Below are 27373 nucleotides of genomic sequence, written 5' to 3'. Positions count from 1 at the left end.
CTAATTATTAGAATCTGGTATGCCAGGTGCGCTAGGGGACCGTAGGTCTCCAGGAACAGGGTTGGAGAAGGCCCTGCAGCAGAAACGCATTGGTCCATGTTGATATGGTGTCATGGCAGTGAGAAGGAAGGCTAGGTTGCTTGCAGGTGCAGTGAGTGACTTGCTGACAAAAGCCCTTGGGCCAGTATTGCAGCTACAGCAGTAGCTGCAGTCAAAAAATGTGCTTTTTCTGTGTTTTATATATATATTTCCACACTGAGGTTGGAATAATACTGACATTGTGAAAATTATAATGCGTTTGTAGTGTAAGAGCTGTAAATTGTAGTTTGTTTCCCTCCCACAGTCTTAGCCAAGTTCTTGCTAGTGATATTGGTCTTTGCTAAGAAGCTATTTTTGTTTTTTCAAATTTGAATTGAAAACAATCACAGTAAAGTACTTAATTGCTACCCAGAAATGATTTGATATTGAGATAAAAAAAAACAATTAGACCTGATGTTTTTTTTATTTCGGTCTTGTTTGGTCGATACTGTCCTCCGTTGTGCTGAGATTAATCAAATTGATCCAAAATATCTCATAGTATTAATGAGAACTTTATAAAGTTATAAACCCAAGTCAAATGTCCTATACAGGGGTATAAAATACAAGCGTACCAGAATGAGGAAGATCATGAGATTTGGCAACGTGATCAAAATTGAGGAAGTAGTGTGTGGTTCTAGTGGTTAGTTGACCTCGAGGGAGTAGTGTGTGGGGCCTGTGGTTTAGTGGTTAGTTGACCACACAACACGTTTTGTTCAGAGAATCCAACAATCCTTCTGACTCGGGCCTTTCCTGTCTTCATTGTCCTATATGTTCAATAAAACACAAGGATACAGAAGAAGTGGTATTTCCCACATATATATATATATATATATATTTAAAAAAAGATTACAAATAAATAAATAAATGGAGAAAGCATTCATTTTGTCTTGGTAATGTGGATGCTTTTTAGGATGGTATACATAAGTGAAATGAAATATTATATAATATTGTTTTTATTATTGTTAACTAAGCCTAAATTTGTTCTGGATTTCTTCTGTAATCAAACTCTACTTGAGTAAAACAAAATATGTTTCCATGGTGTTAGTTCCTTACTAGATGGTAAGTACAAGCGTAACGTTTTACAGTTAGGATGTGTTAATCACACACTTTCTATCTCAAATCCATGGGTATAGTTATTGTGGTGTAGTACATGGGAGAGCCGTGTAAAACGTTTTATTATGGTATGTAGGCCAAACTTTCACATTTTAATGACGATCTGTGTTCTTGCAGTTCCTCCTGATGCTTCTGTCTTGAAACAGCACTTTGTGAAAATAACTACTTGTGATGTAGAAGTTGCCCTCTACAGCCGCGTTGCCCTCTACAGCCCCGTTGACCTCTACAGCCCCGTTGACCTCTACAGCCCCGTTGCCCTCTACAGCCCCGTTGCCCTCTACAGCCGCGTTGCCCTCTACAGCCCCGTTGCCCTCTACAGCCGCGTTGCCCTCTACAGCCCCGATGACCTCTGCAGCCGCGTTGCCCTCTGCAGCCGCGTTGCCCTCTGCAGCCGCGTTGCCCTCTGCAGCCGCGTTGCCCTCTGCAGCCGCGTTGCCCTCTGCAGCCGCGTTGCCCTCTGCAGCCGCGTTGCCCTCTACAGCCGCGTTGCCCTCTACAGCCGCGTTGCCCTCTACAGCCCCGTTGACCTCTACAGCCGCGTTGCCCTCTACAGCCGCGTTGCCCTCTACAGCCGCGTTGCCCTCTACAGCCGCGTTGCCCTCTACAGCCGCGTTGCCCTCTACAGCCGCGTTGCCCTCTACAGCCGCGTTGCCCTCTACAGCCGCGTTGCCCTCTACAGCCGCGTTGCCCTCTACAGCCGCGTTGCCCTCTACAGCCGCGTTGCCCTCAACTATATCTGACGTTCCTTTCCTTTTCTCACTGGAAATAATAGCCAGGTCAATTCATTAAAAAGAATTGCTGTTTAATGTTAATTTCCTCGTGACTCAAGTGACGGCTATGACATGTCTGACTTGGATCATCCAGTAGTTAACATGAGTAGATCAATGTGGGTGTCGTAATGTTGATTTTCAACGTAATTAACAGATATGACGTGATGATAATGACTTGATACTTCCACAGTCATGTTTATAATAACAATTTGTCATTTCTACAAACAGCACCATATAATATTGTGTTTTTCTCATGTATTTAGCAAAAAAATATATAAACTCTGAAAATTGCTGTTTAAAAAATCCCACTTTCAAAAAATTATAATTTACCGACAACATTTAAATGTTTTGAGTCCACAACAATGCTTAAACCACATCAGAGGGGTATCCTACGAAGCAGGTTTGAGGGGTTAGCGAGGTAACTAGGAAAGACCTAAGAACTTTTCATTAAAAACGTGCATGATGACTGAATTGTGCATCGTAAAGATTCAACCAAGACATCAGAAACCACAAACTTTTTAATTGAATCAATGTCTGCGTACGTCATCTCCACTGCTACCAGAATCCCAACTCAAACACCCAGGGAAGGTCCTTCCAAAACGATTATTATTATTAACACGATTCATTAGATGATAGATCCATTTATTAGACATTGTAAGAAAATTATGTTAGGATCATCATGGTTACTGAAGCACAGAGAGAACTACAGGAAACACATCTCACGCAGAAGTTGAAATGGGATTGGACATTAGGGAAATATGATGTTACAGGGTTTTGGGTCAATTCCATTTCAAATCAGAAAGTAAACCAAATTCCACATTTTTCCTCAATGAAAAGCATTGGAGAATTGGAATGTCAGTGTTCTTCCTGAATTGGCTGGAATTGAAATAGTATTTACCGTAACCCTGCTGGAAGGTCTCAATTAACGGTCTACTTTCAGGAACAAGGTAACCTCGTACCCAGACTAACTCCTCCATTAAGCTGTCTACTGTTTGGAATGAGCCTCCGATACCGCTTCAGAAATGCTACTTTATTATGGTTCAAATATTTAGAAATTTCAAAAATCAGTTATTTCCCCCCGCCCATTTAGTGCTGACAAAATGACCATGGCATGCCGAAAGGTGCTCTGACAGACAACAGTCTCCTAGTCCCTAACCTCGTCCACCAGTCGTCTCCCTCTGTCTGTATGCCGTAGCAGTTAGCCTAGGGGCGAGGTTACCTTGTTCCTATCAACAAAAAGCTAATGTGGCTCAGTTGGTAGAGCATGGTGCTTCCAACGCCAGGGTTGTGGGTTCGATTCCCACGTGGGACCAGTATGAAAATGTATCCACTCACTACTGTAGTGTGTCTGGATCAGAGAGTCTGTTAAATGACTCACTACTGTAGTGGCTCTGGATCAGAGAGTCTGTTAAATGACTCACTACTGTAGTGGCTCTGGATAAGAGAGTCTGTTAAATGACTCACTACTGTAGTGTCTCTGGATGAGAGAGTCTGTTAAATGACTCACTACTGTAGTGTCTCTGGATAAGAGAGTCTGTTAAATGACTCACTACTGTAGTGGCTCTGGATAAGAGAGTCTGTTAAATGACTCACTACTGTAGTGGCTCTGGATAAGAGAGTCTGTTAAATGACTCACTGCTGTAGTGGCTCTGGATAAGAGAGTCTGTTAAATGACTCACTACTGTAGTGGCTCTGGATAAGAGAGTCTGTTAAATGACTCACTACTGTAGTGGCTCTGGATAAGAGAGTCTGTTAAATGACTCACTACTGTAGTGGCTCTGGATAAGAGAGTCTGTTAAATGACTCACTACTGTAGTGGCTCTGGATCAGAGAGTCTGTTAAATGACTGACTACTGTAGTGGCCAAATGTAAACTTTTAAACGATTAATGTATTTATTTTGTACATTTAGCTGCTTCATTATTATTGTTGGCTCTAGATTCCTGTTATTAAGGAAATGGCTATATCCACTACAGGTTCCTGTTATTAAGGAAATGGCTATATCCACTGCAGGTTCCTGTTATTAAGGAAATGGCTATATCCACTACAGCTTCCTGTTATTAAGGAAATGGCTATATCCACTACAGGTTCCTGTTATTAAGGAAATGGCTATATCCACTACAGGTTCCTGTTATTAAGGAAATGGCTATATCCACTACAGGTTCCTGTTATTAAGGAAATGGCTATATCCACTGCAGCTTCCTGTTATTAAGGAAATGGCTATATCCACTACAGCTTCCTGTTATTAAGGAAATGGCTATATCCACTACAGCTTCCTGTGTTGGAAGCATACGGTTTGACAGGTCTAACAACTAGCCTGATTTCAAGTTTTGACCCAGAACGTATTTCACGTTCTTCGTTTATTTACCAAATACTGCAGAATCAAAGACGATTTAATGTCCAACTTGTGCACATCAGTGTTGTTTTGGGGGGGTTTAACTAATAGTTTAACTTCTTCTTCAGTAACTAGGCTGTATAATCTGTTTCGACTTGGTGTGGAACCACGATTAACACAAAGAAAGTGTTGATCAAATCTAGTTGTGCACTTGTAGTAGGATAGCTTGTCTATCAACTAGCTGTTTTCTGAAGTGTCTCAAAATGCTTTGATCATGGCTAACGCCAAAGGCAAATCTTCTCAACACGAGGTGTCATAGTGACATCTGACATGTTTGCATGCCAACGTCTTAAAAAATATTTTATATTGTCTCATGTCGTGTCATTCTTACGATTCTCCTGATTTGTACTGATATTGTTTGATTAACGTAACTATTTCACCGCCTTCTCTCCGTCATCAAAACCCATCTCTCTCGCTCTCACTCTGTCTTTCTCTCTCTGTCTCTCTCTCTCTCTCTCTATCTCTCTCTCTGTCTCTCTCTCTCTGTCTCTCTCTCTCTCTCTCTCTCTGTATCTCTCTCTCTCTCTCATATATTCACATCCTCCTCCTGACCCCTAGCTCCTTGACGCTCAGAGGCCTAACCCTTGCGGTGTCTTCTCTGTATAATTTAGGGTTACATTCCACAAAGCAAATGGGAGATGGACACTTCTGATGCCAAACTCGGTAGGTATTCCCTTTGTTTTCTGATCTTACTAATGTACATGATGTTTACTAACAACTATGTGGTGAATGGAATGATTTCAAACACGTCTTTGATTCCATTTACAGAGCCTTCGGAAAGTATTCAGACCCCTTGACTTTTTCCACATTTTGTTACATTTTAGAATAAGGCTGTAACGTATCAAATAGTTTTTCCCCCTCATCAAACTACCCCTCATCAATACCCCATAATGGCAAAGCAAAGATGGGTTTTTAGACATTTTTCCTAATTTATAAAAAACTTTTAAACTATGATATTTACATAGGTATTCAGACCCTTTACTCAGTACTTTGTTGAAGCACCTTTGGCAGCGATTACAGCCTCGAGTCTTCTTGGGTATGATGCTACAAGTTTGTCACGCCTGTATTTGCGGAGTTTCTCCCATTCTCCTCTCAAGCTCTGTCAGGTTGAATGGGGAGCGTCGTGGCACAGCTATTTTCAGGTCTCTGCAGAGATGTTCGATCGGGTAAAGTCCAACTTTTGGCTGGGCCACTCAAGGGCATTCAGAGACTTGTCCCGAAGCCACTCCTGCGTGATCTTGGCTGTGTGCTTAGGTTTGTTGTCCTGTTGGAAGGTGAACCTTTGTCCCAGTCTGAGGTCCTAAGCGCTCTGGAGTAGGTTTTCATCAAGCATCTTTCTGTATGTTGCTCTGTTCATCTTTGCCTTGATCCTGACTAGTCTCCCAGTCCCTGCCGCTGAAAAACATCCCCACAGCATGATGCTGCAACCACCATGCTTCACCGTAGGGATGGTGCCAGGTTTCTTCCAGATGTGGCGCTTGACATTCAGGCCAAAGAGAATCTTGTTTCTCATGGTCTGAGAGTCTTTAGGTGCCTTTGGCAAACTCCAAGCGGGCTGTCATGCCTTTCACTGAGGAGTGGCTTCCGTCTGGCCACTCTACCATATAGGCCTGATTGGTAGAGTTCTGCAGAGATGGTTGTCCTTCTGGAGGGTTCTCTCATCTCCACAGAGTAACTAGAGCTCTGTCAGAGACCATCAGGTTCTTGGTCACCCTGACCAAAGCCCTTCTCCCCCGATTGCTCAGTTCGGCACGGTGGAAAGTTCTAGGAAGAGTCTTGGTGGTTCCAAACTTCTTCCATTTAGGAATGATGGAGGCCACTATGTTCTTGAGGACGTTCAATGCTGCAGTAATGTTTTGGTACCCTTCCCCAGATCTGTGACTTGACACAATCCTGTCTCTGAGCTCTACGGACAATTCCTTCGACCTAATTGCTTAGTTTTTGCTCTGACTCAACTGGGGATTCTTAAATAGACAGGTGTGTGCCTTTCCAAATCATGTCCAATCCAATTGAATTTACCACAGGTGGACTCCGAATAAGTTGTAGAAACATCACAGGGATGATCAATGGAAACAGGATGCACCTGAGCTCAATTTCGAGTCTCATAGCAAAGGGTCTGAATACTTATGTAAATAAGGTTTTTCTGCTTTTTGTTTTTAATACATTTGCAAAAATGTATAAAAACCTGTTTTTGCTTTGTCATTTTGGGGTTTTATGTGTAGATTGCTGAGGAACTTGTTTTATTTAATTAATTTTATAATAAGGCTGTAACGTAACAAAATGTGGAAAAAGTCAATGGGTCTGAATACTTTCCCGAATGCAATGTACATGATGTTCGCTAACAACTATAGCTTCCAGTAGATGTGCCCTTTTTTTCCACAGTGATATCCTTTTCACCGCCATCCTCTTAACCAGTCATTTTCAAACTTCTTCTCCGGGACTCCCAGACTTTGACAATGTTGTTGTCCTCAACTAGCTCACTTGATTTAATCAATCAAAGTTATTTATATAGCCCTTCTTACATCAGCTGATGTCACAAAGTGCTGTACAGAAACCCAGCCTAAAACCCACAAACAGCAAGCAATGCAGGTGTAGAAGCACGGTGGCTAGGAAAAACTCCCTAGAAAGGCCTGAACCTAGGAAGAAACCTAGAGAGGATCCAGGCTATGACGGGTGGCCAGTCCTCTTCTGGCTGTGCCGGGTGGAGATTATAACAGAACATGGCCAAGATGTTCAAATGTTCATAGATGACCAGCAGGGTCAAATAATAATAGATCATTTTAAGTAGTCAATGTCTTGATAACTAGTTGGCAAGTTGAATCAGGTGTGCTTGCTCTGGATTGGTTCAAATACATTTGGGGTAACGGTTGGGGGTCCCCAACGAGAGACACTCGGCCCTCCGTGGAATGAGTCTGACACCTGTGGTCTGAACTGTTTCCAGTCTCCTCCTTAGTATAGACAAATGTGCATAAATGCTGAATTACAAATGATCTGGTCAAAACACACACAGATCAAAATAGTACATTTTCAAATAAATAACATCGCCACTTTATATTTACATTAAAAAAATGAGATGTTCTATAAAGAAACACATTTGTGCTTGCTTTAAACCGCACACCGTTAGCTTCAAAATCAAAATGAGACGAGACAACTCTTTGAGAGGGGATCCTTGGTAATACATTTGGAAAACATGGAAAGTTTCTTACAAATTTTTTACAAATATTTATAGATGGAGCAAGATAATGGCGTTACACAGAATTTAAAAGCAGTGTCGGGCATCGTCGTCACGGTGACCATGACGTCAGTGAAGTAGCAAGTATTTATTATTTTGCTGAGTCGTGAGGTGACGTGGCGAGCGCTCTTCTCCTTACAGACAAGCTGGACGGCTTGGTGATGGGGGGGAAGAGGAAGAGGGAGGGAGACGATGTGGCAGGCATGGATGACTTTCTTCAGCTGCCGGACGACTACGCCACACGCCACTCTGAACCCGGCAAGAAGAGGGTAAAGTGTCATACACTGTTATATCCCGTTTCCTGTTTAACAGACCAAAACCTCTCCATCCTGTCTAATATTATTCATGCATTTTTTTTTTTTGTTAACCTTTATTTATCCATGCAAGTCTATTATTATTTACAATGACTGGCCATATAATATAGTTTGCGGACAGTAACATTTCATCGTTTGTGACAAGTCAATCTCTGTATTTTAAGGCAGATAATTTCATCACAAAAAACAGGATTATCTATTGGCGAGAATGTGGTTTGATGTGCTCCCTAAATACTGTTTCACAAAATTACTGGAATATTTAAATTGCAATCATGACCCATTTCCTGCCCGTGACCCCGCTGGATGTTTTCCTTCCTGTCGTCTAGGTTCGCTGGGCTGACCTGGAAGAGCAGAAGGACGCAGAACGTAAGCGTGATATCGGCTTTGTGGTGGGTCAAACAGACTGGGAGAAAATCACCGACCAGAGCGGACAGATAGCTCAGAGAGCTCTCAACCGCACTAAGTATTTCTAAAAACACAAGATCGTTGCCCTCACCCCGTGCTTCTTGATTTATAGGTATGTACATTACATTCTATTAATAATCTCATTTGATAGAGTATTGCCATGTGTTTTTGGAGTGGCATTTGTGTAATGGTTTGTCTTTGTTTATTACAGTTAGGAGAGAGGGCTAGTAGTTATACCGGTAGTTATTTATTAATACTGGTAGTTATTTGGAGGTTACGAAACGTATGTTTTATATCCTGGTTAGTTTCCCAATAGGTGGACCCCAAGTTTTTTTATATATATATACAGTACCATTCAAAAGTTTGGACACGCCTACTCATTCAAGGGTTTTTCTTTATTTTTACTATTTTCTACATTGTAGAATAATAGTGAAGACATCAAAACTATTAAATAACACATATGGAATCATGTAGTAACCCAAAAAATTGTTAAACAAATGAAAATATATTTGAGATTCTTCAAAGTATCCACCCTTTGTCATGATGACAGCTTTGCACATCATATCTCTCATACATACACACTACATGGCCAAAGGATGTGGACACCACTTCAAATTAGTGTATACAGCTATTTCAGCCACACCCGTGGCTGAAAAGTGTACAAAATCGAGCGCACAGCCATGCAATCTCCATAGACAAACATTGGTCGTAGACTAGACCATACTGAAGAGCTCAGTGACTTTCAACGTGGCGCCGTCATAGGATGCCACCTTTCCAACAAGTCAGTTCGTCAAATTTCTGCCCTGTTATTGTGAAGTGGTAGGCCACAACAAGCTCACAGAACGGGACCGCCGAGTGCTGAAGCGTGTAGCGCGTAAAAATCGTCTGTCCTCAGTTGCAACACTCATTACCGAGTACCAAACTGCCCCTGGAAGCAACGTCAGCACAAGAACTGTTCATCGGGAGCTTCATGAAATGGGTTTCCATGGCAGCCTCACACAAGCCTAAGATCACCATGCACAATGCCAAGCATTGGCTGGAGTGGTGTAAAGCTCACCGTTATTGGACTCTGGATCAGTGGAAACGCGTTCTCTGGAGTGATGAATCACACTTCACCATCTAGCAGTCCGACGGACGAATCTGGTTTTGGCGGATGCCAGGAGAACTCTACCTGCCCGAATGCATAGTTCCATCTGTAAAGTTTGGTGGAGGAGGAATAATGGTCTGGGGCTGTTTTTCATGGTTCAGGCCCCTTAGTTCCAGTGAAGGGAAATGTTAACTTACAGCATACAATGACATTCTAGACGAATCTATGCTTCCAACTTTGTGGCAACAGTTTGGGTAAGGCCCTTTCCTGTTTCAGCATGACAATGCCCCAGTGAACAAAGCAAGGTCCATACAGAAATGGCTTGTTGAGATCGGTGTGGAAGAACTTGACTGGCCTGCACAGAGCCGTGACCTCAACCCCATCGAACACCTTTGGGATGAATTGGAACGCAGACTGCGAGCCAGGCCTAATCACCCAACAACCCCGACCTCACTAATGCTCTTATGGCTGAATGGAAACAAGTCCCCGTAGCAATGTTCCAACATCTAGTGGAAAGTCTAACCAGAAGAGTAGAGGCCGTTTATAGCAGCTAAGGGGGAACCAACTCAATATTAATGCCCATGATTTTGGAATGAGATGTTCGATGAGCGGGTGTCCACATACTTTTGGCCATGTAGTGTATGTGTGTTTTTTTGTTTGTGGCATAAGACTGTAAAATCACCAGAAAATCAGCTCAAATCATTTTAAATTTAGGAAATCTGTTCCCAAGTATTCCCATGCATAAATAGAGGTAAACAAGGCCTTCAGAAAGTATTCCTACCTCTTGATTTATTCCACATTGTTGTTACAGACTGAATTCAAAATGGATTACAAACAGATCTCGCCTATCAACACGCAATACCCCATAATGACAAAGTGAAAACAAAACGTGTAAATATATTAAACAAAATGCGGAAAATATCTTAATACAAGTAAGTAAGTACCCAATACATGTTAGAATCACCTTTGGCAGTGATTATAGCTGTGTCTTTCTGGGTAAGTCTCTGACAACTTTGCACACCTGGATTGTATAATATTTGCACTTTAATTATTTAAACAATTCTTCAAGCTTTGTCAAGAGATTATAACAGAACATGGCCAAGATGTTCAAATGTTCATAAATGACCAGCATGGTCAAATAATAATAATCACAGTAGTTGTCGAGGGTGCAGCAAGTCAGCACCTCAGGAGTAAATGTCAGTTGGCTATTCATAGCCGATCATTCAGAGTATCTCTACCGCTCCTGCTGTCTCTAGAGAGTTGAAAACAGCAGGTCTGGGACAGGTAGCACGTCCGGTGAACAGGTCAGGGTTCCATAGGCAGAACAGTTGAAACTGGAGCAGCAGCACGGCCAGGTGGACTGGGGACAGCAAGGAGTCATCATGCCAGGTAGTCCTGAGGCATGGTCCTAGGGCTCAGGTCCTCCGAGAGAGAGCCATTAAATATTTTGAGAGGGATACTTTGGGATTTTTGCAAAGAGGCCCTGTATCTACTCGTGGATACCATTTGTAGGTCTCTGTTTCCAGTATGAAGGAAATTAGAAGTAGTTTTGTGAGCCAATGCTAACTAGCATTAGCAGAATGACTGGAAATCTGGACTTTAACTCATTCTGCTAACGCTAGTTAGCATTGGCTCACAAAACTACCTCTAATTTCCTTCATACTGGACACAGAGACCTACAAATGGTATCCACGAGTTCACCTGACTCTGGGGAAGTAGATAATGGCCTCATTGCAAAAACCCAGAAGTATCCCTTTTAAAGTCACCATTGGCCTCATGGTGAAATCCCTGAGCGGTTTCCTTCCTCTCCGGCAACTGAGTTAGGAAGTACGTATTGTGTGAAGGTCAATGACAAAATATCTGTTTTTATGTGGAAAAGGTCAAAGGTGTGTGAATACTTTCTGAAGGCACTGTATGTGATCGTATCCCAAGGTAATCGAGGTTTAAAATCATTCTGTTTTTCGTCATACTATATCTGTTGACCATCCGCTCAAAGAAAAACCAGTAACTACTCTGTTGGGTGAACAGAAAAGCACTGTTTTAATCCGTTGACGAGATGTCTATTATCTTTGTCAAAGGAAGATATATTATGTTCTTGTAAGATCATTTAATTGAAAAGTTCATTGGATGGATGTAGCAATTACAGATTGCCATTTTTTTTTTTTATCTTTGTGGAATATTTTTCAATCGGTTTTCTTTCTTCCTCTAGGTCTGCAGACTGTGAATATGCTTAACCCGTTTCTCGAAAAACAAAGTCACGAAGACTACTCATTCTACCTGTTGACTTTTAGGAGATCCATAGTTGTTTATTCCATTATTAGAATACAGGATAGCTTTATCTTGCGTTTAAAAAAAAAATATAATAATAATTCTTGATCTTTAATTTGAGTATTTTTAGTTTTTTCTTCATCCTTTCAATGGTAGAATTCATGCACCAGTCGAGCTTTGCTTCTCATTTTATACTGTAATGTCTTCCTGTATGTTAGCACTGTTGCTTATTTTATTAAATAAACTGAAGAAACAATAAAAGTTTCACACACAAAACAACCAGGAGAGTCTCATGTGAGTGGTCATATGGGCTGCGCCATAGAGAGTCTTCTGTGATGTCTGTTTTCATGTTGACCACATACAGTACAAACCTCAAAGATACAAAATATTTAAACGTTACAAACATATCAGTATTTCAAACAACCTTCATTCCAGATGTGTTTGCGTCTGTGAGGTCGTACTGTGTTACAAGAGGTTATATAGCCACGGTTTGAGTGGTGGAACAGTAGCCCGGAAGGCTCTTGGTTCAAGCCCTGAGCCAGGCGATGAAGTGGGAGCTGAACTGACAACCGTAGGGCTGCTGGCCTCTTCGCCACTGGCTGCCATTGTGCCCTTGAGCAAGGCACTTGGCTTTCAAACCGCTGCAGGGAGGCTGCACTGTGGCTGACCCATTGCCTCAATGTATGTGTGTGTCTTGGGGGGTGTTTGGGTAAGACAAAATTAAATTAGTTTTCAGTGCTCAAATCAAACCACACACACAGTATCACTTTCTCATATTTAATTATATTTAAACTTTCACGTTGCATTCTCATAAACTCCTAAACTTTTGGAGTTAAGAAAAAGTTCACATTCGCTGTTTCTTCCAACAAATCAAATACTGAATTGACAGTATATATATTTTGTGCTGTTTTACCGATGACATGACAAAGTGACACAGCAGCCCTTTACGTGTAAAAACAAACAACATATCAAGATTATAGTAAAGGTCAATTCTACACTATCAACTTGCTAACTGAAGCAAATGACATGTTCCTTTTATGGTTCTGTTTTCTGTACAAAGATGCCCTATAGGTATGGCACGCAAGCCAAAACAACTGAGCCACAACAGGGGTCACCTGTCTTTTTCACAGTACGATCTCGTTAGCAATGGCAAACTTTACCAGCCCATATTTGCCGCAATTTGTTTTAAAAAAACAAAACATTTAAATCATAAAATGACAGCCTCCTTTTTGCTACTTTGACTGGAATAAATTCTGACTACACAGCTATAATCCAGATTGTCCGTTTCTGAATTTGTCAATCTGAGATTATGCTGCAGTGGATTTATGATACTCTAAGTGAATATGATAAATTATGACAATCTGAGAGAATATATCCTCTAGTGTAGTTGTGACTGGTCATAGAGGTTAAACAGTTAAACAGCTGGTCTGTACCAAAACCATATGGTTCTGGCAGGGGCGACTGGGACCAGGGGCGGCCTGGGACCAGAGTCGGCCTGGGACCAGAGTCGGCCTGGGACCAGGGGCGGACTGGGACCAGAGTCGGCCTGGGACCAGGGGCGGACTGGGACCAGAGTCGGCCTGAGACCGGGGGCGGACTGGGACCAGAGTCGGCCCAGAGATTTCTAACCCACCGGAACATTATTTTCTTTGAGGCCCTTATTATTATTAGCCTAATAATGATCATTCTGTGCAAAATATCCAATTTAGAAAGGCCCACTGAGTCATTACTGTAGGCAGCTCGAGAGTCAGTACTGTAGGCGGCTCGAGAGTCATTACTGTAGGCAGCTCGAGAGTCAGTACTGTAGGCAGCTCTAGAGTCAGTACTGTAGGCAGCTCTAGAGTCATTATTTAACCTTTATTTAGCTAGGCAAGTCAGTTAAGAACAAATTCTTATTTACAAAGACGGCCTACACCGGCCAAACCCGGACGACATTGTGCTCCGCCCTATGGGACTACCAATCATGGCCGGTTGTGATACAGCTTGGATTCGAACCAGGGTGTCTGTAGTGACGCCTCTAGCACTGAGTTGCAGTGCCTTAGACCGCTGCGCCACTCAGGAGCCCACTCTAGAGAGAGTCACTACTGCGGGCAGCTCTAGAGAGAGTCACTACTGCGGGCAGCTCTAGAGAGAGGCACTACTGCGGGCAGCTCTAGAGAGAGGCACTACTGCGGGCAGCTCTAGAGAGAGGCACTACTGCGGGCAGCTCTAGAGAGAGGCACTACTGCGGGCAGCTCTAGAGAGAGGCACTACTGCGGGCAGCTCTAGAGAGAGGCACTACTGCGGGCAGCTCTAGAGAGAGGCACTACTGCGGGCAGCCCTAGAGAGAGGCACTACTGCGGGCAGCCCTAGAGAGAGGCACTACTGCGGGCAGCCCTAGAGAGAGGCACTACTGCGGGCAGCCCTAGAGAGAGGCACTACTGCGGGCAGCCCTAGAGAGAGGCACTACTGCGGGCAGCCCTAGAGAGAGGCACTACTGCGGGCAGCCCTAGAGAGAGGCACTACTGCGGGCAGCCCTAGAGAGAGGCACTACTGCGGGCAGCCCTAGAGAGAGGCACTACTGCGGGCAGCCCTAGAGAGAGTCACTACTGCGGGCAGCCCTAGCGAGAGTCACTACTGCGGGCAGCCCTAGCGAGAGTCACTACTGCGGGCAGCCCTAGCGAGAGTCACTACTGCGGGCAGCTCTAGAGAGAGGCACTACTGCGGGCAGCTCTAGAGAGTCACTACTGCGGGCAGCTCTAGAGAGAGTCACTACTGCGGGCAGCTCTAGAGAGAGTCACTACTGCGGGCAGCTCTAGAGAGAGTCACTACTGCGGGCAGCTCTAGAGAGAGTCACTACTGCGGGCAGCTCTAGAGAGAGTCACTACTGAGGGCAGCTCTAGAGAGAGGCACTACTGCGGGCAGCTCTAGAGAGAGGCACTACTGCGGGCAGCTCTAGAGAGAGGCACTACTGAGTGCAGCTCTAGAGAGAGGCACTACTGAGTGCAGCTCTAGAGAGAGGCACTACAACTGCGGGCAGCTCTAGAGAGAGGCACTACTGCGGGCAGCTCTACAGAGAGGCGTTACACTACGGCTCTGTGATTTCCTGGAGATGAACTCCACAGAGCACTACAGCACTACTGGAGGCCGAATCAACTAATATTGCCGGGATATTTAAGAAGACAAACCCACAAGTCATGTTTGAGGTCACACCTGTTGAAAACCATGTCTGATTGAAATATCCAATATGGAGCTTTTTACTTTTCCTCTTCCTGTGAGATGTGCTGGAACTTTTAGCAGAGACGTCAAGGTGAGTATATTGATATGATTAAGGAGCGATGTGATGTAAACGAGTTTTGAAGTCCGTTGGCTAAAGAATGTTGTTATAGTCAAATGTCCCGGAAGTCTCCTTTCGCCAGAGTCCATGCAGTATGTACTTGAATATTTAACTAATAGTATTGGGGTTACGTGAATGTTACGTGAGTTTAGGGTTTGACACGTTATACAGGTTTTATTGTTCTGATACACCAGGCGAGTAGAAGGAGACACACGCTGACAGAAAAGACTGCACCTATTGTATTAATAAAGGGTTTTCTACTTGTGTGGCTTGTGTTTTTTTTTTTTTGTTGTTGTCTGTCCAGTTTCTTTACAACAGTTTAGAAACCATCAGTGGTCTCTTGAAACTTAAAACATTTTAGATTTTGGAATGGAATAATGCCTTTCTCCCCATTCACTAACATGAAACTGCCTTCGTAATTGACACATACTGAAAAATTCCAAATGAAGGTCTCTTGTATTGTCGCTACATTGATTTGATGTAGCAAAAAATACTAATTTAATTCACATGCTCCAATATGAGGTTGATAATAGATTCTACAGCAACGCATGCCTCGATGTCAATCAAAATCATATACATTTATTTTTTTTTATTTTTTATGAAACTACATTGCAATTTGCTCTACAATCCTCCTACTGTGAATATAAAACCCAGCTGTGACATAGGCCTACTGTACAGCCACACATTTCACATGACTGACCTCTGAATGGGAAATGGCGTTAACAATGCTTATTTACCAGACGCTGTTATCCAAAGCGACTTACAGAACCGTCAACATTGACCATATATTGAAATACCAGGTGCCCTGTCCCGCTGTTGTACTGTTAGCATGGCCCATGCAGGAAAATACACTTTGTTTTTAATACAGCAGCCTCTTTCTATGTTGTGAGGGGGGCTTTGAATTCAGCTGGTACGTCACTGTCCAGTTTACTGATGACCTTATAGATGGCTTTCTTCCAGGATGGGTCTGAGTCTCTGGCCAGGGAGATGGAGATGTAAAACTCCTGTAGTGTAATCTCAGCCACTTCCAGGAACCGGTCAGGGACCTGTAGATTAAAGGCACAACCTGTAAGATGTATGTAAATGGATAATCTGCCATTCAAAAACAAAGCCGCCACCATTTTGGTTTAAAAAAAGCCGACGGGTGTGGAGAAATGTAACCACTTCGAATGTGTAGACGGTGCTATAGATGCAAAGAATGGCCATCTGAGTTAAAGTTCATATGGAAATCAGTGAATTTAAATGCATTCATTAGGCCCTAATCTATGGATTTCACATGACTGGGAATACAGATCTGCATCTGTTGGTCACAGATACATTAACACAAATATTGTGGCGTGGATCAGAAAACCAATCATTATCTGGTGTGACCATTTCCTTTCGCATAGAGTTGATCAGGCTGTTGATTGTGGCCTGTGGAACGTTTTCCCACTCCTCTTCAATGGCTGTGCGAAGTTGCTGGATATTTGGCGTAAACTGGAACACACTGTCGTACACATCGATCCAGAGCATCCCGAACATGCTCAATGAGTGACATGTCTGAGTATGCAGGCCATGGAAGAACTGGGACATTTTCAGCCTCCGGGAATTGTGTAACATATCCTTCTGACATGGGGCCGTACATTATCATGCTGAAACATGAGGTGATGGCGGCAGATGAATGGCACTACAATGGGCCTCAGGATCTCGTCACGGTATCTGTGCATTCATAGTTGCCATTGACAAAATGCAATTGTGTTTGTTGTCCGTAGCTTATGCTTGCCCCATACCATAACCCCACCGCCACCATGAGGCACTCTGTTTACAACAGTGACATCAGCAAACCGCTCACCCACACGACACCATACACTCTGTCTGCCCGGTACAGTTGAAACTGGGATTCATCCATGAACAGCACACTTCTCCAGCGTACCAGTTGCCATCGTCGGTTACGACGCCGAACTGCAGTCAGGTCAAGACCCTGGTGAGGACGAAAAGCACCTAGATGAGCTTCCCTGAGACGTTTCTGACATTTTCTGCAGAAATTCTTTGGTTGCGCAAACCCACTCTCTCCAGGTGGCTGGTCTCAGACGATCCCGCAGGTGAAGAAGCTGGATGTGGAGGTGCTTGGCTGGCATGGTTACACGTGGTCTGCGTTTGTGAGGCTGTTTGGAAGTACTGCCAAATTCTCTAAAATGACATTGGAGGCAGCTTATGGTAGAGAAATGAACATTCAATTCTCTGGCAACAGCTCTGGTGGACATTCCTGCAGCGAGCATACCCATTGCACGCTCCCTTAACTTGAGACATCTGTGGCATTGTGTTGTGTGATACAACTGCACATTTTAGAATGGCCTTTTATTGTCCCCAGCACAAGGTGCACCTGTGTAGTGATCATGCTGTTTAACCAGCTTCTTGATATGCCACACTGGTCAGGTGGATGGATTATCTTGGTAAAGGAGAAATGCTCACTAACAGGGATGTAAACACAATTTTGCAAAACATTTGAGAGACAAACGTTTTGTGCGTATGGAACATTTCTGGAATATTTTATTTCCGCTGAGTAAACATGGGACCAACACTTTACATGTTGCGTTTATATTTGTGTTCAGTGTACAGTTGTGGCCAAAAGTTGAGAATGACACAAATATAAATTTTTACAAAGTCTGCTGCCTCAGTTTGTATAATGGCAATTTGCATATACTCCAGGAATGTTATGAAGAGTGATCAGATGAATTGCAAAGTCCCTATTTGCCATGAAAATTAACTCAATCCCCCAAAAACATTTCCACTGCATTTCAGCCCTGCCACAAAAGGACCAGCTGACATGTCAGTGATTCTCTCGTTAACACAGGTGTGAGTGTTGACGAGGACAAGGCTGGAGATCACTCTGTCATGCTGATTGAGTTTGAATAACAGACTGGAAGCTTCAAAAGGAGGGTGGTGCTTGGAATCATTGTTCTTCCTCTGTCAGCCATGGTTACCTGCAAAGAAACACGTACCATCATCATTGCTTTGTGTCAAGAAGGGCAGCAAAGAAGCCACTTCTCTCCAGGATAAACATCAGGGACAGACTGATATTCTGTAAAAGGTACAGGGATTGGACTGCTGAGGACTGGGATAAAGTCATTTTCTCTGATGAATCCCCTTTCCGATTGTATGGGGCATCTGGAAAAAAGCTTGTCCGGAGAAGACAAGGTGAGCGCTACCATCAGTCCTGTGTCATGCCAACAGTAAAGCATCCTGAAACCATTCATGTGTGGGGTTGCTTCTCAGCCAAGGGAGTGGGCTCACTCACAATTTTACCTAAGAACACAGCCATGAATGAAGAATGGTACCAACACATCCTCCGAGAACAACTTCTCCCAACCATCCAAGAACAGTTTGGTGACGAACAATGCCTTTTCCAGCATGATGGAGCACCTTACCATAAGGCAAAAGTGATAACTAATTGGCTCGGGGAACAAAACATCAATATTCTGGGTCCATGGCCAGGAAACTCCCCAGACCTTAATCCCATTGAGAACTTGTGGTCAATCCTCAAGAGGCGGGTGGACAAACAAAAACCCACCAACTCCAAGCATTGATTATGCAAGAATGGGCTGCCGTCAGTCAGGATGTGGCCCAAAAGTTAATTGACAGCATGCCAGGGCGGATTGCAGAGGTCTTGAAAAAGAAGGGTCAACACGGCAAATATTGACTCTTTGCATCAACTTCATGTAATTGTCAATAAAAGCCTTTGACACTCATGAAATGCTTGTAATTATACTTCAGTATTCCATAGTAACATCTGACAAAAAAATATCTAAAGACACTGAAGCAGCAAACTTTGTGGAAATTAATATTTGTGTCATTCTCAAAACTTTTGGCCAGGACTGTAGTTTTGAGTTTTATAAAAACATTTATATTTCGATTTTATATTATTTAGTTTTAGTGTTCGGTAGAGAAAGTAGTGGATTTGTTCCCTGTTAGCTTGTGATGCATAGCGATGCATAAGTCTGTTTGAAACATCTCTGGATTCTCAAGCTTGAAAACCACATTAGAAAAAAGTCTGAAAACCCATTTGATTTTTGTCCCCCCAAAAAACAACTAAAACTGAATATATTCATGTCGTTTTTTTTTGTTGTTGTTTTTAAAGATAATATTTTTTGTTTTATTTCAGTTTATGAAATAGTTTTTTTTAAGGATTATTTTTAGTTTCAGTTTTAATTTACTATACTAACCTTGGTAACATAGCACATTTTCTGATATACAAAGTAATTCTGTCACCGGGCCGGCAGACGTGTTGATGGTAAGTTATACGTGCTTTTAATGCCAAGACATAATGGATTTTTCAACAGCAGGAAATCTTTCTGTGTATTCTTTTGAACTGTCAGTCTTTTCTTTGTAGTGTCATTTGTGTAGTCGTTTGTAATGTCGTTTGGCAAGATCACAATGCTTGGGTAAGTAAGCAGGCCAGTAGCAGGCTGTTTTGAATCCAGGTCCAAGGAAAGAGGTCAGATGAATTGGCAACAGGTTTCAAATCTCCTGCCGTTGTTCCCTTGAACAAGGCATTTAAACCTCAAAAATAGTTCTGGGAGTATTGCACTGAGGCTGACCCTGTGATCCAGCCAAAATGTGAGTTGTGTGTGTGGTGTCCCTGGGGGGGGGGGGGGGGGTAGCAGATTAGAATAAACAGTTAATTCTGTTGATGGATGAATACAAATCATATTCTATTCTCCATTATGACATCAGACAGAATAATCAACATCAAATGTAAACAATTCCACCCCTCTGAACTAACAGGTTTTATATCTGTCTGGCCTATTGACCTTTGACCCATTTAAAGCGGTTTGTTTGTTTTTAACTCACCATACTTGAATTGATCTTTGTAGACAATAACAGATTTAAAGCTTTTAAAATATATATATCTGTGCTTAGACTTCCATTAACATACCTGTTGTATATGCTGACCACATATAAACAATGTATTGTGCATACCATCTTATCTTTCGATCAGATTGACTCTCTGTACAGGGATACAGCTGAGCACAATGGAGACGTAAGGATGAAGGCATGTCTTAAAAATACCGTGAGAGCGATGAAGTCATGAGCAGCACAATGAATTCAATCCGTGTGAATCCGCAATTAGCGAAACAGAATGTAGGCTCGTGAGATCAGGATGGTCGTACGTGTTTTTTAATGAATACAGAGATTTTACAGTACCTGAAAGTCATTGGCCTTGTTGTAGTGCATGTTGAGGGCTCTGAAGAGCTCCGAGTCTCTCCTCACTGCTACATCCCTCACACTGTTAACCCCTTCCACTCGCGCCTGACGTGCAAACTTCTCCATCTGAATATAGTAGAACTCTCTGAAGTTGCTGAACCATTTAATCAGCTGGGACATGATGCAGCGAGTGAGCTGTATGTGGGAACACAAAATAAACAAACAATTTGGGTAAGTAGATTCTAAGTTATTTTAAAATGAGTGATAGTTATATCTGGGTTATTTCACTTTGTCTGATGTAGGTTTAATTTAGTTGCTTTTAGTATGTGTGAGAATTTTTGTTCATCCCACTGTTTCTGCTTTCTTTGTAAATATGTCAAATAAATCATGTATGAACTATTTTGAATAAAGCAAATTGCCCACAGTTATGTGTGCAGTGATTTGTTTTCAATGAGGGGATTCTATCTCAACATTTCAGGTATTCACTCTACCAGTACTGGTAAGACCATAGTAAAAGGTCATTCATTAAAATCTGTATAATTCTCTGGATATATAACACGCCATTTATAACAAATTTAAATGCCCATGATATTAATGCCCATGATTTTGGAATGAGATGTTCAACGAGCAGGTGTCCACATGCTTTTGGCCATGTAGTGTATTTCATTACCTGGACGTCGGAGAAAAAGGTTGTGAGCACGTTAGAGCTAGGGTAGCGAGTATAGAAGAACATCAACTTGGCTTTCTTCAGGTGGTGTGTGGTCAGACCCTCCTACAGATCAGGTTATGGAGCTTAACACATTCAGATGTTGTGTGGTCAGACCCACCTACCAGTCAAAAGTTTGGGCACACCTACTCATTCCAGGGTTTTTCTTTATTTTTGACTATTTCCTACATTGTAGAATAATAGTGTAGACATCAAAACTATGAAATAACACATATGGAATCATGTAGTAACCAAAAAGTGTTAAATCAAAATACGTTATATTTGAGATTCTTCAAAGTAGCCACCCTTTGCCTTGATGACAGCTTTGCACACTTTTGGCATTCTCTCAACCATCTTCACCTGGAATGCTTTTCCAACAGTCTTGAAAGAGTTCCCACATATGCTGAGCACTTGTTGGCTGCTTTTCCTTCACTCTGCGGTCCAACTCATCCGAAACCATCTCAATTGGGTTGAGGTCAGGTGATTGTGGAGGCCAGGTCATCTGATGCAGCGCACCATCACTATCCTTCTGGTCAAATAGCCCTTACACAGTCTGGAGGTGTGTTGGGTCATTGTCCTGTTGAAAACCAAATGATAGTCCCACTAAGCGCAAACCAGATGGGATAGCGTATCACTAACTTTAATGAATTTATAATCTGCAGCAGAGGTAACTCTGGGTCTTCCTTTCCTGTGGGGGTCCTCATGAGAGCTAGTTTCATCATAGCGCTTGATGGTTTTTGCGACTACAATTGAAGAAACTTTCAAAGTTCTTGAAATGTTCTGGATTGACTGACCTTCATGTCTTAAAGTCATGATGGACTGTCATTTCTCTTTGCTTATTTGAGCTGTTTGTGCCCTAAAATGGACTTGGTCTTTTACCAAATAGGGCTGTCTGCTGTATAACCTCCATACCTTGTCACAACACAACTGATTGGCTCAAACGCATTATGAAGGAAAGAAATTCCACAAATGTACTTTTTAACAAGGCACACCTGTTAATTGAAATTCATTCCAGGTGACTACCTCATGAAGCCTTTTGAGAGAATGCCAAGAGTGCAAAGCTGTCATCAAGGCAAAGGGTGGATACTTTGAAGAATCTCAAATATAAGATTTGTTTAACACTTTTTTTGGTTACTACATGATTCCATATGTGTTATTTCAATGTAGAAAATAGTAAAAATAAAGAAAAACCCTGGAATGAGTAGGTGTGTCCAAACTTTTGACTGGTACTGTATATTCTGGTTATGGAGCTTAACACATTCAGATGGTGTGTGGTCAGACCCACGTACAGGTCAAGTTATGGAGCTTAACACATTCAGATGGTGTGTGGTCAGACCCACGTACAGGTCAAGTTATGGAGCTTAACACATTCAGATGGTGTGTGGTCAGACCCACGTACAGGTCAAGTTATGGAGCTTAACACATTCAGATGGTGTGTGGTCAGACCCACGTACAGGTCAAGTTATGGAGCTTAACACATTCAGATGGTGTGTGGTCAGACCCACGTACAGGTCAAGTTATGGAGCTTAACACATTCAGATGGTGTGTGGTCAGACCCACGTACAGGTCAAGTTATGGAGCTGAACACATTCAGATGGTGTGTGGTCAGACCCACGTACAGGTCAAGTTATGGAGCTTAACACATTCAGATGGTGTGTGGTCAGACCCACGTACAGGTCAAGTTATGGAGCTTAACACATTCAGATGGTGTGTGGTCAGACCCACGTACAGGTCAAGTTATGGAGCTTAACACATTCAGATGGTGTGTGGTCAGACCCACGTACAGGTCAAGTTATGGAGCTTAACACATTCAGATGGTGTGTGGTCAGACCCACGTACAGGTCAAGTTATGGAGCTTAACACATTCAGATGGTGTGTGGTCAGACCCACGTACAGGTCAAGTTATGGAGCTTAACACATTCAGATGGTGTGTGGTCAGACCCACGTACAGGTCAAGTTATGGAGCTTAACACATTCAGATGGTGTGTGGTCAGACCCACGTACAGGTCAAGTTATGGAGCTGAACACATTCAGATGGTGTGTGGTCAGACCCACGTACAGGTCAAGTTATGGAGCTTAACACATTCAGATGGTGTGTGGTCAGACCCACGTACAGGTCAAGTTATGGAGCTGAACAGATACACTACTCAAGTCATTCATACATCAGAATAATATGAATGGGAGAAAATACATAGTATTCCTAAAGAAAACCATGTTGTCTAATCTTTTTTCACATGTCAATAGGTTTCACTATGTTGCTACACTTCTATTTCAATATTTATACCATTGAAAACAAGCTTCTTTTCCTGAATCCTGACAATTATTTTCAAAGACAGATATTATTTTTTACATCAATGTTTTTCTTTGTCCTGCAATCATTAGACTACACTCAGATAGTAGAAGCAATTTCCATTCGGAGTAGAGATCACAAGATCAAAGGGTAAATTCTCCTTGAAGTGCAATCCTACCACAGCTACTAATGCTCCCCCCAAAACCTCATAGATATTGTTCTCCTGGAAAAGGAAGAAGACTGAATTGATTTTTGTTTTATAGACTATCCATGTGGGCAGAGAAAGGTTATTATGAGACACTTAGCGAAACCTCAAGGAAAGGCAATCTTTCTTAGGCACAGTGTTGTGGATACGACTCATCATACCTGAAGCCAATTGGCTCACTAAAGAAAGCCAACCAAAGAATCTATCATTTGGTGGAAATGAAAAAATGCACATCATCATGGTTGACCACAACATATTACAGACTGGCTGACTTATATTACAGATTTACTAAATCAATGAAAAGTATATAGTAGTATTCTATAGTCAAATATCGGTGCAGAGCCATGGTGTCGTGGTAGCACTCCCTGGCACGTCACAAATACTTTTTAAAGTACTACTTAAGTATCTGTACTTGACTTTACTATTTATATTTTGGGCAACATTTACTTCACTACATTCCTAAAGAAAATTATATGCTTTTTACTCTCTACATTTTCCCTGGCCCCCAAAAGTATTTGTTTACATTTTGAATGCTTAACTGGACAGGAAAATGGTCTAATTCACCCACTTATCAAGAGAACATCCCTGGTCATCCCTACTGCCTCTGATCTGGTGGACTCACTAAACAGAGAACATCCCTGGTCATCCCTACTGCCTCTGATCTGGAGGACACACTAAACAGAGAACATCCCTGGTCATCCCTACTGCCTCTGATCTGGAGGACACACTAAACAGAGAACACCCCTGGTCATCCCTACTGCCTCTGATCTGGAGGACACACTAAACAGAGAACACCCCTGGTCATCCCTACTGCCTCTGATCTGGAGGACACACTAAACAGAGAACACCCCTGGTCATCCCTACTGCCTCTGATCTGGAGGACACACTAAACAGAGAACATCCCTGGTCATCCCTACTGCCTCTGATCTGGAGGACACACTAAACACATGCATCTTTTGTAAATGATGTTTCATCCGTACATTTTAAAAACAGGAAAATGGAGCCATCTGCTTTGCTTAATATATGTAATTTGAAATGATTTATACTTTTGATATTTAGAACCAAATACTTTTAGACTTTTACTCAAGTAGTATTTTACTGGGTGATTTCCACTTTTACTTGAGTAACTTTCTATTAAAGGTATCTTTACTTTTTACTCAAATATGACAATTGGGTACTTTTTTTCCCACCACTGCCGGAGACCAGGGTTCTGTTTCTCCTACTTGCCTGTGTCTCCCAATCTCATTTCCTTACTGTCTGAATAATGTAGTAAAACACCAAAATGTAGAGAAAAAAAAAGATATATACTATTTTCAAAGGATACATTCAGCACATATGAAGTCCTCTTCACCATACTCTGGAAGCTACCATACTCCATCTTAACGTGAGGGAGACCGAGACTATCCAGAAGCACATTATGCCCTGTGGCTATGGGGTGGTGAACCTGTGGACTCCTGGGTGGCCTGGAGGTCACCTTGGACTTCACTTTGACCGGATCCCACATTAAGTCAACCATCTCTGGGGTAGGTAGACCCGTGGTAGTAGGTCTACACTGGAGCCCTCCGAAGGTATCGTGATGGAAGCTGTTGTGTTTCAGGTTATCCAGTACTTGGTGGTCTTCCTGTAGAGCAGTGGGGTGGTTGTATAGGAGTGAGGGCTGATGGAAATGGAGAGGCCTTTTCACTGTTAGGTTTAGAGAACATGGGCGAGTCATTGAAGCAGGCTTTTGAACAACCAGAGATAGAGCCTCCGTTTGAATCTCTGGTAGTTGTTGGGCCATACCACTCTTGGAACATGGGGGGAGTCGTGACACGCTGTCTACATGGGTGGATGATGATGCTGGCTCATGAGAGCTGAGGAACATGGTCTCATCGTCTGTTTCCACCATTCCCCCATCCTTGATGTGTAGCTGTGGTGACTTGAATAATGTATGTGATATGTTTTTGAAAATCGAGTCAACGCTCGAGTTTACGGCTCTGGAGAGCTCATACTTGAGAATATCTGCTAGGAGTTTGTCTTCGTTGTCTGGGTTTGAGTGGATGTAGTCAGTTAGCTTGTGATTCTTCCACCCCAGATGACCTCTATCTAAAGGCCCTCCATTGTTAAACTCACTGTAAGGGTCCATAAACACCTCTGTCTCCGGGTATCCTTTGTTCCAAGTACTTTGGTGGTCGTCCTCCATCACACCTGTTGAAAACGTCCCATCACTGACGTCCTCCTGAGACTCAGTCTGATACTCGTAGATCTGGATGAACCTGGCCTGGAGTTGACCCAGGAGCCTCTGCATGGTCTGAAGCTGCTTCTTCAGGTTATGGCCTTCGTCCGTACTCTTTCCGCTAGCGCCCCCCGTCCTCAGGAGGTCCTGATGCTGCGGCACCCTCTGTTTCCTTTTGTTCTCCTGTTTGTTTTCCACTGTCTCACTCTGAAGGTCACTGGTAGGAGTGGTCTCTCCTTCATCTGTACAATGAACCCTGGGACTGGGAGGAGAGACTGCCATGCCTCTGATGATGTTCTCCACTCTGGCACGCTTCGCCTGGCGTCTATCCCCCAGCTCCAGGGTCCAGTCCTGGTTCGACCCGGCTCCATTGGGGCTGACTCTAGTGGGGCTGGCCCCGGTGGATGCCTGGCTGGCTGGAGACAGAGGCTCCATGGTGGTGCTGCTGCTCTTGGAAGAAGTGCTGCTGTGATGATCCACCAGTCTAGGGCTCGTCAAGGCAGAGAAGGAAATCTGAGCGTCGTGGTGGTAATATGCAGCAGAGCACTCCTGGAGGGTCTGTTCATGCTCAATGGGTTTCTGTAGGAGCATAGAGATAAGGGATCCTCCGCTTGAGCGAGAGAAGGATGGACGAGTGGAGGAGTTGTATGTGTTGTCGTGTAGAAAGGAGGGAGGATGCTCTGCTCTGTCCTCTGGGTAGGTGCTGCTGGGGAAATGATGCATGCTGTGGTCCAGAAGTCTTGGGTTCATGCTTCATGCAAAAAATAAAGACACATGTAGTTTATCTTAACAAACGGTTTTAGAAATTAGACACAGTTCTACTGAAATCTTAAAGGAAAACAATATTGTTCATGGAAAACCAACAATACTGCAAAAGGTAAAGTTATTTCCCCCAGAAAACAACATATCATTTTAATGATAAAACAATATTTAGCAAATCTGCTATAGTATTTATTAATAAATCAATAATTTTGCAATTGGTAATACCTATTAAATACTGTAATACTGCTGTTAACTGTACTTTGTCCGTTAACAGCAGTTTGAAAGTTATACGTTTTGTGAAGTCAAATCTACCAGACAACAATAGCTGTATTCATAGCGTGCAACTTGTAGAATATTACTCACATTTTAACTCAAAACTATGTGGATATAATGTCAATGCTAGAAAGGGAATATGCATCCTGTAAAGAAGCACAATTTAAATGTCTTTATTTTTAGATAAATCTGTTGACTGAGCACTACTTTTACACGTGACGAAATGCTCTAATGTAGCGTTGTTAGCAGTAGACACGTTTTAAGACCCAAATGACGACAAACCTGCTATTCATTTGATGAAATCCAATCGCACTATTTATTTTAATTAAAAAAAATATTTGAGTTAGTACTTTCAAAAAATCATTATCGTTGTTGAGAATATTATTACAGCCTATTGTCTACATTTCACCTGTCTTATTTCCTAAGATCCCACAGACACAAACAAGAAAAAGGATGTCTGCCTACCTGTTGCTCAGAGTGAAGACAGCTGTCCAGAAAAGAGAGAAGAACGTATGTCCTGTCACAGGAGAGGAGGGTTATTATAACAGGAAAATACTGTATTTCATAGAACCCCATAAATCCACACAAGGAGGGGGCGTGGCACCTTATAATAAAAGCAACCTCATTATCAATTAGCTCATACCATCAGCCTCTGTGGGAACGAAATGACATACTAAACATTTCCTAATTTTGTTTTGCACAATATCACACCGCATGTTTTTGAATTGCGCATGTTTATTATTTAGCCTTTTAATTCTATAC

The 27373-nt window shown here is 42.6% G+C and overlaps 2 protein-coding genes and 1 non-coding gene across 6 annotated transcripts in view; 2 read left to right on the top strand and 1 right to left on the bottom strand.

Annotated features, from left to right (window-relative positions):
• The window catches only part of ylpm1 (YLP motif containing 1), a 40808-nt gene extending 28869 nt beyond the window's left edge, over positions 1-11939 (top strand). For all 4 annotated transcript variants that reach the window (XM_055885740.1, XM_055885738.1, XM_055885739.1 and 1 more), the window contains 4 exons: positions 4966-5017; positions 7728-7855; positions 8227-8417; positions 11602-11939. In XM_055885740.1, coding sequence (XP_055741715.1) covers positions 4966-5017; positions 7728-7855; positions 8227-8373 — 327 coding nt within the window. In that variant the 3' untranslated portion in view covers positions 8374-8417; positions 11602-11939. The remainder of the gene's footprint in view (positions 1-4965; positions 5018-7727; positions 7856-8226; positions 8418-11601) is intronic.
• trnag-ucc (transfer RNA glycine (anticodon UCC)) lies at positions 3201-3277 on the top strand. The gene has a single exon. It is a non-coding gene; the product is annotated as a tRNA-Gly (tRNA).
• A 376-nt stretch (positions 11940-12315) lies between the features above and the next one.
• Positions 12316-27139, bottom strand: LOC129825560 (prospero homeobox protein 1-like). Its single transcript, XM_055885741.1, has 5 exons — positions 27077-27139; positions 24686-26327; positions 20831-20932; positions 20161-20355; positions 12316-16022 (listed from the first exon to the last, which is right to left on the bottom strand). Exons 2-5 carry the CDS (start codon positions 26324-26326, stop codon positions 15855-15857), a joined length of 2106 nt encoding a protein of 701 aa, XP_055741716.1. The 5' UTR covers position 26327; positions 27077-27139; the 3' UTR covers positions 12316-15854.
• Positions 27140-27373: the final 234 nt, after the last annotated feature.

This window comes from Salvelinus fontinalis, chromosome 27 (genome assembly GCF_029448725.1).
Source record: "Salvelinus fontinalis isolate EN_2023a chromosome 27, ASM2944872v1, whole genome shotgun sequence".
NCBI classification, from domain to species: domain Eukaryota; kingdom Metazoa; phylum Chordata; class Actinopteri; order Salmoniformes; family Salmonidae; genus Salvelinus; species Salvelinus fontinalis.
The sequence above is the reverse complement of the archived record's forward strand: the minus strand, read 5'-3'. Positions and strand labels throughout refer to the sequence as shown.

What these genes read in the sequence shown, in the direction of transcription:
- LOC129825560 (XM_055885741.1), bottom strand. Translation starts at nt 26,326, where the DNA reads ATGAACCCAAGACTTCTGGACCACAGCATGCATCATTTCCCCAGCAGC. An exon ending in GGACTTCATATGTGCTGAAT is followed by an intron (nt 20,933 to 24,685) that starts GTATCCTTTGAA and finishes CCTGATCTGTAG; the next exon opens with GAGGGTCTGACCACACACCA. An exon ending in ACAAGGCCAATGACTTTCAG is followed by an intron (nt 16,023 to 20,160) that starts GTACTGTAAAAT and finishes TTTAATCTACAG; the next exon opens with GTCCCTGACCGGTTCCTGGA.